The sequence below is a fragment of the Cryptotermes secundus genome, unplaced genomic scaffold, assembly GCF_002891405.2.
Source record: "Cryptotermes secundus unplaced genomic scaffold, Csec_1.0 scaffold737, whole genome shotgun sequence".
Classification (NCBI taxonomy): Eukaryota; Metazoa; Arthropoda; class Insecta; order Blattodea; family Kalotermitidae; genus Cryptotermes; species Cryptotermes secundus.
In genome coordinates this window covers 1,172,944-1,186,370 of record NW_019727105.1, presented here as the reverse complement: position 1 = coordinate 1,186,370, position 13,427 = coordinate 1,172,944, and the positions used below count along the sequence as shown (strand labels likewise).

The 13,427-nt window shown below is 40.5% G+C and overlaps 1 protein-coding gene across 5 annotated transcripts in view; it reads right to left on the bottom strand.

Moving 5' to 3' along the window:
* Window positions 1-13,427, bottom strand: part of LOC111864472 (kalirin) — a 768,927-nt gene that overhangs the window by 492,063 nt on the left and 263,437 nt on the right. For all 5 annotated transcript variants that reach the window (XM_023851737.2, XM_023851735.2, XM_033751441.1 and 2 more), the window contains one exon: window positions 12,517-12,639. In XM_023851737.2, coding sequence (XP_023707505.1) covers window positions 12,517-12,639 — 123 coding nt within the window. The remainder of the gene's footprint in view (window positions 1-12,516; window positions 12,640-13,427) is intronic.

The following is a 13,427-nucleotide window of genomic DNA, read 5'->3' as shown; positions in this document are numbered from 1 at the left end:
AAAAAAGGGAAATACAGACAGCCTTCCCTTTAGGATATTTTATAATATGCGTCCCCCAAACGCCAACTTGATCATCCAAAATCCATTTCGAACAAGAACCAGCACGTGCGAAAGTAAACAAAACGAACGAAACGTCGTCCAGTGAGTTCGCTTTATGCTCTGCTTCGGTGAGTTTGTATAAAATTTGTTTTTTAAAATTGTACTTGTATTTTTATGGCATAATAAGATCTCCAAGTTATAGTATAATCTGTTTCCGATGCTTATATGCTTTGCTTCAGGCAATACAATTGGTATTTCCTATTCTCTTTGGTCATTCGGGAAGGTTAACGCCCACTTATTACACTGCGCCTATGGGAAACTGCGACCCGCAATATGAACTCTCTCTCGTAAGAGCGGGGGCGCCTGTGTACCAACTATTGATATCAGCACTTAAAATCGTTCTCAAATGTTGCGCAATTTATGTTTCAATACAGAGACGCACAACTCTAGGGCGATACGTAACACTATTCTTAGACAATTTAAACGTACGTTTATGAGCAAATTCTTTGGCTGCCCCACCCCTGGAAAATATTCTGGAGGAGCACATAAATGAAATCCATATATTATTCACATGCAATCTTTGCTCTTCTGTATAACTCACTGGATCTGAATGTATTTAATGCACATAACAAGAACACTGTTGCAAAACTAATCGTACTACAGACATTATCTTTATAACTATTTGAATTTGATTAAATATCCATAAATACATAAGAATTAAGCTTCATAAGAACTTCACTGGCGGCTCCTCAAGAAGGGCTCTGCTCCATGAGTAAGTAAGAACTTCATACGTGGGAAAGAAACCCCTCCAAATATTTCTGACTGCGTAAAAATTTTTCGCATAGTGGGGGGTGGAGTCCAGCTGGGTCCACTCGGCACGTCGGCCACTGATTGTCCTATTGTACCTGCCCCGGGTGATTATGATAAGGGAGAATTTTGTGGAATGAAGATCGGCAGGGGAAACCGAAGTACTCGGAGAAAACCTGCCCCAGCGCCACTTTGTCCACCACAAATCCCACTTGACCAGACCCGGGCTCGAACCCGAGCCGCCTCGGTGGGAAGCCAGCGACTAACCTCTTGAGCTATGGCGCGGCCTTCTGACTGCGTAAGTCAGATAAAATATCAACGTGTCACATACTGTCTAACAAATTTTTCTAAACGTCGAAATTTTCGACATTTGGCACTTGTGCTTTTAAAATTATACAGCTTATGTAGGTTTCAGCTAGGCATGTTCGTGATGTACCTCTGTGCCATACTTCACACGGTTCATTAGTTATAGCCATTAAGCCGAAAGCTAATTAACACATTACGTAGGCAACATTGCTTACAGGTCGACAATTATAAACTTCGCGACGGTTCGAAATTATGAGATTACGTCCGACAAATTTAAAGCAGGCAAAATCTGTGTTCAAGTAATAACATTTTCACAAAAATAAAATAAAAAACTCAACAATTACACTAAATGTAATAAATCTTCAGGAATAGAAATGTATGTAACAGAGAAGTAGGCTGCGGAGTTCTGGTTATAACTACAGCTAAATACCTGGGTCCTCTCCATTTTTCAATTAGGCATAAGCTTTTAGACAAATGTACGCACAAGCAATATTATAATTAATACACTTTTGGCCAGTCATACTTGGATCATGTTTGAATGAACAAAATAATCTATTTTCAGAAACATGTGGATGCTCGCCATATCTGCATATGGGGGCATCCCGAATAGAAAGCTATTTACTAACGCTCACCATATCTGCATATCGGGGCATCCCGAATAGAAAGCTTTTTACTAATGCTAACCATATCTGCATATCGGGGCATCCCGAATAGAAAGCTATTTACTAATGCTCACCATATCTGCATATCGGGGCATCCCGAATAGAAAGCTATTTACTAATGCTAACCATATCTGCATATCGGGGCATCCCGAATAGAAAGCTTTTTACTAATGCTAACCATATCTGCATATCGGGGCATCCCGAATAGAAAGCTATTTACTAATGCTAACCATATCTGCATATCGGGGCATCCCGAATAGAAAGCTTTTTACTAATGCTAACCATATCTGCATATCGGGGCATCCCGAATAGAAAGCTATTTACTAATAAACAGCGCCTCTCGGTAAGGAAGGAATAAAAGCAAACAACCAAAATTAGAGGCAAGTTAAAAATTAAACACTATAAACCACACAAAAATACTGTCCCTTTTAAAATGACGATAAGTGTCACAGGAGGTATGTATTTCCTTATGAAGTGTCCCCAAGTAAACACAGAGCGGAATGAGATGAAATGGATCAGTCAGGCCTACGAGATAAATGCAGCACATCTCTAAGATACCAGCAGCCTCTCTTCTCCTCTATATCCAGAGCAGCATGACAGCTTTCAGCGACATGACATAAACAAATTGAAGCCGATGGGCAGCTGATGAGGGTGGATCCCAAGTTATGTAACCTAAACGAACGCATATATCACAATGAAGACTGGCATCCTGTTAGTTAGGTATACAACTGAGAACACCATTATAATCAATAGTGAAGAATGGTGTTTTCGGATAGCTTAAACGAGCAAGACTGAAATAAATTAATGTGACAGATGGAGAGTAGGGGCGTACAAGAAAGGCCTAAAATCATGCAAAATATTTCAGGCACGTTTCTTCACTCAGTGAAAATTGCTAATTAACTTCGCCCTGTGTATGTTCATAAAGCTGCCCCTGTAACGGGCCGTGAAGGGCCACAGGGTTGCGAGACGTCAAGGCTCCCACGTTTTGTAGACAGTCGGCTCACAAATGGCGGTAAGGTTGTCAGCCTAACGCGCCGGTCGCCCTTTACACCCCAGGAAGATTCCTGGTACTCATTTCTGTTAGAGGCTGAGTCGACCCCAGGGCCACAGTGCGGTTGGAACCCGCGACATTCCGGCTTGTAGCATAGCGCCTCAACCAACCACGCTACCGCGTCCCCCCTACGCGTGTCTATGTGTGTGTATATAACAGTGAAGAGAAAAGTATTAAGTTCAGAGTCCCTCTCGTCACAAAATACTCGTCTATTGGGACGATCGTGTAATGGGCGAAGCATGCAGCATAGAAAGATTCTGAACAAAAGACCTGAGGGGAAGAGACAACGTGTAGGTGGAAGCCAAACATGAACACTCGTACGCGTCTTAGAGAAACAGGGTGAGAGGATAGATATGGAATAGAATCCGTAATGTTTCTTCTTTTGCTTTAAAACGGTATTTACGGAATGCATCTCGACTGTAGACGTTAGCTACTGAATTTTCACACCTCTTCTGACTTGTCGAGTACAAATATACTGGTCTACTCTGTCCCTGAAAACAAAACAAGATGATGTCATACACGATCAACAGTGCCTTGTATACGCGGTCTCAGAATATTGACAGGACTTCACTGAATTAGGTTGGGCGGCCCTGAAGGAACTGGTGTAATTTACCGCAACCTCTATGGAGGTAGGAAATTAGTTGTGACAGTTCCTTTTTGTTACGCGGAGGAGACTTCATCATCGTTACTACCATCGTGCCTTGTTCAAGAGATTGTTTGCACAACTGTGTAAACTTTAACCAAGGAGCCACGTGCCTGGGTGAAGGGTGGGAGGACGAATTATTCATAAGTACACACGTTCGCTGAGATGCTGGTAATAAGTTTCTACTGCGGTACAACCGGAAGACATACAAAAAAGAGATTTTTTATTTACACATGTTCGGCCGCTATTCGTAGGTTGAATGTACCTACATTTGGTTTCAGAACCAAGGGACTGGAAATGGAGGGTCCCACAGGAAATGGAAACGAGACTGAGTAAATAATTAATTTTTCTGGAATATTAAGAAATACTAATACTGTAAGACATAACTGAAATGAAACTCGATTTAATGCCTACGTAACGAAACGCGTCTTATATACATGAAACGGACCAAACAACTGATGAGACTTGAAGTTCTTAATTTATTCTTCAGGAAGTCACCTTGGAGGACTTTCGAATCCGCGTATTTTTCATACGAGGTCATGTATTTGTAAAGTTTCTATGTTTCATAGTTCCTTTCGTTTGTCATTAATTCGACTGATAGTGACAAATATATTGTGACGTGTATATCCACTGCTAGGCAACGACTTGATAAACACATTCCTGAGCAAGCAAACGCGCGCAACACTAGGACGTCTACTGTTAGGAAACGGATCAGTAAATACACCTCTTTAACAACAGAGGCTGTTAGCTGCGTGGTCCATGCAAAGCGCTTATCAGGAAGTGTTATGCAATACAGAGTCGAGTTTCGGGACGCCAGCCTGCCAGAAATTGAAGTGAGTCTTCGGAACTGGCAGTTGCAGAATAACGGCAAGAAAGGAATTGGGCTATGAAAAGAAGACTCCGTGTGTAATTTGAAGTACCAGTGGGGCTGTAATAAATCCGTTGCCAGGATACGACTAGTGAAGACTGAGAACCCTACTGCGTGTGTAACGGTGAACTGGAGAATGAGTAGAATAGAGATAGCGCTGTATTGCCCACTGTCCCAAGTTGTGATGTATAAATCGTCAATAAATCCAATCATCAAATCCAAAACCCGCCTTATAAATCACGCACAAACACCCCTACACGTCACAATACGGCCCGGCCTGAAACGCATTACAACATCCGCGTTTATTGGCGATAAAGAAGAATATACGTAGAAACGAAACTATTAGCAATTTTAATTATAATTTGACAAAATAATCACACAGTAGAGAAGATATACCTCATTTTTCTATACATTTTTCTTGCATGTCAATGCATTTGGACCTACGATCTAATTCCTTCAGAATAAAATGTTCTTCTTCCGGTCTTAACATTTTCTTGCGCCGATTCTTTCATTTCATGATCGCCGGAGAATTTCCGACCTCGTAATGCTTCCTTCAGCGGCCCAATAAAGTTGAAATCCGATGACACTGGGTCTGGGCTCTATAGTAGATGTTGGAGGACTTAAAATTTAATGAGCCAGGGCACAGTTTATAGAGAGGTAATAAAATCTGGGGTTATTTTCCTCATCCTTGCAACTTTCTTTTGTATTTAACACAAGACTGTGTGTAATATGTAGATATGTTTTAAATAAGTCCCCATTTTTCGGAATGTTTCGTTCACAAGTATAAAGATACTGAATGCTTAAAATCATCGTGTGTCAAAATGTTGATATGTGACCGAATGAGCCCATCTGTCACATGGGGAGAATATCGACAGATCACAATCCATAAATAAAATAATTTTATAGGATTTGATGTTCTCACAAAGAGATCTATCTTCTGGCCTGCAACGCCATGCAGTATGCTGAGTCAACCTTGGTTTCGGAGGTACATGCCGCCTCCGTCTTCAGGGTCGAACAGCGGGCTATGGCAATCAAGAAATCAGAATGAAGCAGGTAGTAAACAGAGGAAGATTGCGGCGACACGTTCCTCCGAAACGTCTGTTGACTTTCGACGGACTGCATGGCGTTATATCCGAGAAGACAGGTTTACTCAAAGCAATTTTATTCCTTAAAAATTTCAGGACAATGTAAATACGCCTATAAGGTCTCAAATACTTAGAAATCTAAGTGCGTTAACATTCGGAAATTCCGTATCTCTGACTTAATCCAAAGTCCCAAAACGTTCCTCAGAAATGTCGGCTGACTTTCAACGGATTGCACGGCGTCATATCCTAAAGACAGATGTATTCAAAATCATTTTAATCCTTAAAAATTCTATTAAATACTGTGAGGTACAGACCCGTTGCTAAGCAGGGACTATGTAAACAGAGCCGTTGCTATGCAATGACCGCGAAATGGCCGCATATACCATGGCCGTTTTTGACAACGGCTCGGTAAATATGTTCCCGTAGCAACAGACACATCACGAAAGCCGCAATTGTCTGAAAGTAATAAAAATCTGGTAGTAAGCCCCAGATTGGTGCTTTATTCCAAGACAGACTGGCCGACTGATTGTCGGTCGTAACATAAGGCTCAGTTTAGTCAGTTCTGTACACACAGGGCTTGGGCCCAGAGGCAGAGGAATAACCATTATTAGAGCCGTTACCATGAAACGTCTAGTTAACAGGCTGAGAACACTAGACTGTGTGCTCTAGCGAACTGCAAAGTGTGGGAATAGCGATAGTGTTATAGTTATTTGTAGTTACAACCTGTAAGTGGTCAATAAATCTGTTCACCAATCCAAACCCCGTCTACAGTCACACACATTCTACATGACGATATAAATATGCCTATATAAGGTCTCATATACTTTGAAATCGTAGTGCGTTAAAATTCGGAATTTCCGTACTTCTGACTTAATCCAAAGTTCCGAAACGAAACTCAGTTTCTGGGAACCGACCCGAATTGACGCAACCGTTGCTCCTGAAGGGTGGGGATTTAGCAAGGCAAACTTCTCGATCGATAACATACAATGATCGGAAAAGTATATTTAACTTTGTAATTGATTTCAAACTAAAGTGCGCCACACAAGTTTCTTCAATTTGACGTAAAGAATGAACTTATTTTCAATTAAATATTTATAACAGGAAACTGACTTCAGTAGGTCAGCACATTTAATAATATTTAATGCATTCGTCGAAAGGAAAAGTCCATAATCACCACATTCCAATTTGACTATTTACGTAGCGGTTATCTTTACGTAACTTACACACTGACGCAAAAATCGAAATACGCGTAATATTTTCAAACGCATTAAATTTGCGATCCAGTGTTCGAGAAAACATTCCGACTTGAGAACACTGATTTCCCCCCACCCACCCAAAAAGGTGTAAAATAGGCTCCAAATCGTACGCCTATGTACCTTTACGCTAACTGGAGACCTTTATGTCGCAAGTTATTCTTAGCAACATACCGCAAACCTATAAGCATTATGACCCTTCAGAGGAATTAGAGTGGATGAAACTCTGAGCGTCAAATATGTAAATATTAATAGTCTATAATATATACCACATATATATATATATATATATATAAACAAAGTTTTCCTTCCTGTGGCTTTTTGCATACTAACTATCGGACTTATTTTTAAATATATTACGTATCTCTCTTTACTCGGGTTTTGATAAGTGCCACCAACGGCCGCAGCTCCCCTAAACCCCAAATTTCCATACGGCCTTGGTCTTGCCAACTGCTGGGGTCTGGGAAAGGTTTATAATACATTTCCCCGTTTTTGCCACATTTTGTAACTGCAATTTCTTTTGAACTATAGCCTGTCAGTGATTGGTTATATTACGTAATCAGCAAACGCACCGCTGGTACCTTTAGGCAAGGAAAGTATGAATACGGTGAATATTTCGTAATGTGTAGAACATTAGGTTCTCACAGCGGTGATTATGAAGAATTCTACATTCTTGGATATGATGTCGTGTAGTACATGAAAATCTACTGACGTTTCGGAGGAACATACCGCCTCCGTCTAAGAAAGAAACCAGAATAAGGCTGGCAGCACGCTTAGTGCCTGCTCCTTGCTGGCGCGGTGAAGTATGAGAAATCTCGGTTTACATATATCACTCTGCATTACTTTGCTGACGCGGTATGTTATCGAGCTCGATGCACAGCAAATTCGGGAGACCCACACATCAAGCACCATTTCATATGCATTTTGATCAAACACTTTCAAGAATATCTTACATATCATATTTCTTTGTTAACATTTACTGATTAAAAGAAAGCATAATTAATGCAGCTTATTGCCACAATCTACTGATTTCATATATAAAAAATCAATGTACTCTATGTTTTTACGCATCTCCGTCTAAGAAGCACAGACAGTCAATGTCAGAGTTCCATACAAATGAATTTATGATTCTGAAAACTGCGCCAAGACATGTGTTATACCTTTCATACCACCATTCTCACGATCTAACTCGTGATCACTATCAATAATAACTAAACTGGTAGGATGTTAAATAGCTTAAAATTATTTCAACTTGTCATATTTCCGGATGTTTCTGAACATGCCAACACATGTTCGACACATAACGCAAAATAAATGATATGGTGAATACATAGGCATCGATCACTGTCTGGCGTTGTTCCCGCTAAAATACTGTCATGTTCTCAAATGTCACAAAACGCTCAACAAGTTAAAAGCGCCTCACCTGTGAATCTGCCAACGAAGAGACGTGTAAAGTAGAATCCGGTATTTAAAGCATTCTCAGAGCGCAAAAAAGTCGTTGACAAATACCACCACTTTAACGTCTGACACCACGTGGACAGCAAATTGCCTACACGTTGAACCACTAGCACAAATCACCATACACTTCTCACGTCAAAAACCGGTCAAAGACTGACGGCTTCCCGAAGAATTAGCCACGAGCCCGGCCCCTTGATGTTGGAGCTGATGCCAGAAACATATACGATACTCTAGCGACATCTCGTATCGAAAGTCGAACTAACAGTAACATACCTCTACTACTCGACTACGTTAACTGATTGTGAACAAAGTACAGATGTTAGTCTGCCTACAGTGAAAAGCGGGGTAATTGTTGTCACTCTGAGACAAAATGTACTGTTGTAACCAAAATTTCCATACTTTTATAATAAAATGCGAAAATATGAATGCAGGACAAAAGAAAAATAATGTAACCGCATCAGTGCCTTAAACATGACTTATGTGCTCTACTTCTTAGCTGGAAGAGGATTATTTCATTATTGCTGCTACACAAATCACTTTCACAATCTACTTCAACAAACTTGATAACCACTTGTTTTTTCTCTCTCTCTCTTTCAGATTAACCCTTGCAATCAGCTTCGATTTTACTTACATGTGAAACATCTAGTGTGGATAACTGAGGAGCTACTTCAAGGAAATAGAGGCTCCGGTCTAGAAACCCGAAAATAACGGCTGTAGGGATTCGGTGGGCTGACTACACGACACCTCTCTGCTAAAGTTGGCACTAACTTCGCCAACAAGCAGCGGTCGCTCGGACGGTCGGTATGGTTCACTTGTGGACTATAAGCCACGGAGTTTGTTTTTTCAACATCATTTTCCCAGTCTTCCTGGTTTATGTTTTAAATAGCTTGAGCTACACAATTTTAAATTTCAGAAACTCTGAGAGAGATTTTTTATACAATTCCAGTTTTCACAGTATTCCAAATTCTTCTACTTCATGCAGATAACACTGGTATCGAGGTAACCTTATGGTTTTGAGAACTTCATTTTGAAATACTGAATTGATTAAATATTTTGGTGGAGGCTATTCAGTTCAGACAAACTGAAACTAGTTCATTTTTTGTCATTCCCTATTCATAACTATGCCATTCCTGAATGTCTCCTTTTCTTGGTGCCAAAGGTAGAGGTTTATCAATTTTAACAGAATAGCATGTCACATTGTCTAACACTATTACACATTCCAGTAGGATGTTACACAGATGTTGTTCCTCAACCCAGTTCGAAAATTTATCAAACTTTACTTCATAGCAGGAGTTATCAGCTGTTGGGAATCGTGGACTCAGTGCGATGTGATGCCAGTAAACACTTCCCTGTTGTGACGTAACAGCAGAGGAGCTGCTGGAGGGGATGTTTCTCACTTGTCCAGTTTGAAGTATAACAAGCAGAGCTGTGGTAGTGGTGTGGACAGAAGCCAGTGGAAGCAAAGAGTGGCAGTGGTGTTGACAAAAGCCGGTGGAAGCCGACACTGACAGTGTATTGACACAAGCCAGTGGAAGCCGATGGTGACAGTGTGTGACAGAAGGCAGTGGTTAGCCAGCACAGGGAGTTTACAGTTCTAGAGTTCTACAGTCTAATGAGAGTTGTTAACATGAAAGGACTGATTGTGAAATTACTTGTTCAAAAGTTTGTGTTACAGTTAGATTGAATTGTACTTACATTGAAGAGTAATAAAGTGACATCACAAGAACAAACCTTGAGGTCGTTTCACAACACCAGCTTTCATCTTTTGATTTAAAACTCAGGAATGCTCTAGGAAAAGGCTCTTCTTCAGAACCAGCACACACAATTATCAATCGCTGACAAGCACTATCATCCTTCATTACAGTGTCTTGCTATCTTACCAAATCTTCTAACTGTATATGTTGGGTTGATCCATGGCTCATCAAAGCAATAACAGACTCCTTTTTCACCAACAGCTGGCATCCATTGTAAAATCCATTCCTTTCCATTAACACTAAGTTCTTCCTCTTACATTCTTCTTTAAATTAACATCAATCTTCTTCATATTTCCCTTTCAGAAGCATTAATGTGTGATTTCAAGGTTGCTGATATGTTTTTCAGAGCTGAAACTTCTTTTCTCACTGTGCGCAAATTCGTTTTCAAGGTTGATAAAATGGTTTTAGATGCTGGAACTTCTTTTCTTACTGTGTACAAATTATGAATTGGATGCCATATAAAGACACTATGATTTTCATCCCATTGCGAGTCAATGTCATATCTGACTTAATACAAATCAGTTGCAAGTGAGACAAGAAACAACTGAGAATGAGTAGTGCCTACAATTCAACTGAAGCCATCACCAGTATAGTCATTTCTTATCGAGTATCACTAAAACTGTCACCAGTGTTGCCATCTACAGAATTTCACAGAAGTACGCATTTGTCATGTGCATATATTAAAACATGCGTAGTTCCTCAGTGGTTGGGACCAGGACCAAAGTTATATTAATGTTTCTCACTCAACATAACCTACTAAATACTAAATCACCTCCCAAAATATGGCAAACTGGTTGCAAAGTACCCCATACAGGTGCTGTCATGGGTGCATTTGCATATAAGCAGTTGCACTGGCTTGCAGATAGAACATATATTCCTGCTCTCTTAAGTTTTTAATGCATTGTATGAGAATTTCTGTAATGTATCTGTGCTGTGCACACATCATTATCAATTTTGGGATATGCACAAAAAAAAATTCACTCACATTTTCGCCAAGTATCAAGCATAATCTGTTTCCAGCATTTGCCATTATTTACGGTAAGTAATATCATGGAATGCATAATGTTAACATAAATATTGTGACATGTTGACCCCTACCTCCCCAGCTGCACGTAGCGGTAACGTAGCGCTCGCGTAATAGGCGAGTAATCACCCCGCAACTCTCCCCGCGGTGACGTCATGAGCGGAGCCGATGTTAGCCGAGTCCCCGCAACCTTGAAGCTATACAAAGCGAGTCAACAGCGGTGACGTCACCGAGGGATATCGCAGTTGCTAGGCAGCAGTCAACAACTCCGGACAGCGTGGCTAGCAACACGGCACCAGATGACAATGGTCCGGACCGAGGCTACATAAGGAGCAGCGAAGGCTATTCACAGTCAGTCCTCGAGCTACCTCCGAGTCAGTCCTCGAGCTACCTCCGAGTTAGTTCCGAGTTAGCCAGCAACCAGTCAGTTGTATTGTGGCATTTGGAGTGTAGTATTTGTGATACTTCAGATAGCAGTAGTTCTAAAACTGTCAAGTGTGTGATTGTAAGTGCGAATGTGAAATAAAATTCGCTATATCAAATATGGCGTGAAGTTATTTGTCGCGTTATACGCGAAACACGCGACAATATTATCAATTATTCTTAAGCCAATGGCATGCTGTCATGGTGGGTTTTACAATAAATAGGGCAATCTTCAGTTTACGTCGAAGTTCTTTTTTATTGCTAGTGCGGTGGGACTAAGTCCCTCATACTGCAGCCACTTCTGGCCTATTGTACCAGCCCCAGATGATAGGTGAGGCTGATTGTGGAGCAATTGGTGGAATGAAGATTGGCAGGGGAAACTGAAGTACTCAGAGAAAACCTGCCCCAGCACCACTTTGTCCACCACAAATCCCACTTGACCAGACCCGGGATCGAACCCAGGCTGCCGCGGTGGAAAGCCACCGACTAACCGCCTTACTTCGAAGTTAGAAGATGTCTCCTATAATACTGTACTAGAAGAGAACAGTTGATGTGACTTGTAGACAAAAATACATCACTGGTGCTTCTATCAACTGGTTGGTGCATCCATAACTAATTTTCTATTTGGACACACTTGGGCAAGTTATGTTACCCAGCGTGGCTTGGGTGATCTCAAGTTGCTTCCACTCTTGCCTGCCAGAGGTCCGGCAATCATGTGATTGCAGTGGCATCTAGGTATAACATAGGGAGCTTTATGGGTGACCAAAAATGGTATCTACTTTTGCCTTCACTCATCTCAATTGTGAATGAAAGGTTCTTTCACATGTCATAAATGTATGGCCACTGGCTTTACTTCATTTTAAAGGAAGTTGTGTTACAGATTTTTGCCACCCTTAAAAAACCAGACTACTGCATGAACTAATGTAGATCCATCAATATTCATGAAACACCACTTCACTTTGCAACAGCTGCCGATGAGTTTGTTCTCCAACACTCAAGTATATTACATATTAGTGTAACAAATTCTGTGATACATGTCAAAGTTCACCTTCTGTGATTTCTATAATAACATTCTATATTTCAATTGAAGATCACCCAAACCAGATAATTATTTATAGAAATCAAAACAATATCAATACTTACTTGGGCAACATTTTCAAAGTGTTCATGGCTCTTTTGGTAGACTCGTGCTTTCTGCAGATTTCTTCCAATTCCAATGTTCTTCCTCAAGAAAACTTCACCATGGTTTGCTAGCCAGTCAAGAACCTGAATTGGGACAACAAAATTGATTCACTTCACTGGATGGTCATATTAATTTTCTTCCAAAAACTGTAACTAGATTTTAATAATATCTGGTTTTCAAGGTCTGCACTAAAAGTTGTCCAGTAAATTTAATTTTGGTTTCTATTGGACAAATACAATCCTGGAAGATGAAATCAAACTTTACCTTTTTTTTCTACAACAAAGTTTTGCAGTTTTGAAAATTTGCACAAGACATAAAATAATGTGATATGTATACCCACTGCTGGGCAATGACTTGGTAAACACATTCCCGCACGAGGTAATGCGTGCGAAAATGGGACGTCTATTGCTAGGCAATGGTGAGATAAACACACCTCATCAACAATGGTGGCCGTGTTTCTGTGCGGTCTGTGCCGAGGGGTTATAAAAGAACACAGTCAGAAGACATGACTATTCCAAGGCACATAATGGTTCACAATTTACACATGGCTTTCAAAATTGCATATATATATGATTATATAACAAAATTAGTGGAAGTCATACAAAATCATGATAACGAAAATGTCTGCAATATTGGACAAGGCAAAGTCCAACGTAGAAAGTATAAGAGGCTTAAACTTGAAGGTGGTCAAGGATACTACCATTCAAGTGACTAGACTGCTGTTCTAGCAGAAGCTACTAGAAATAGGGCATAATCTGCTGTACTGAGCCTGGACTGACAGAGGCCCTGTATAAGTTTAATACATTTATCATCACATTTAACATGTAAAATGTAGAATGCAGTCTTCTGGGATTTGGCACCGTGTATATGT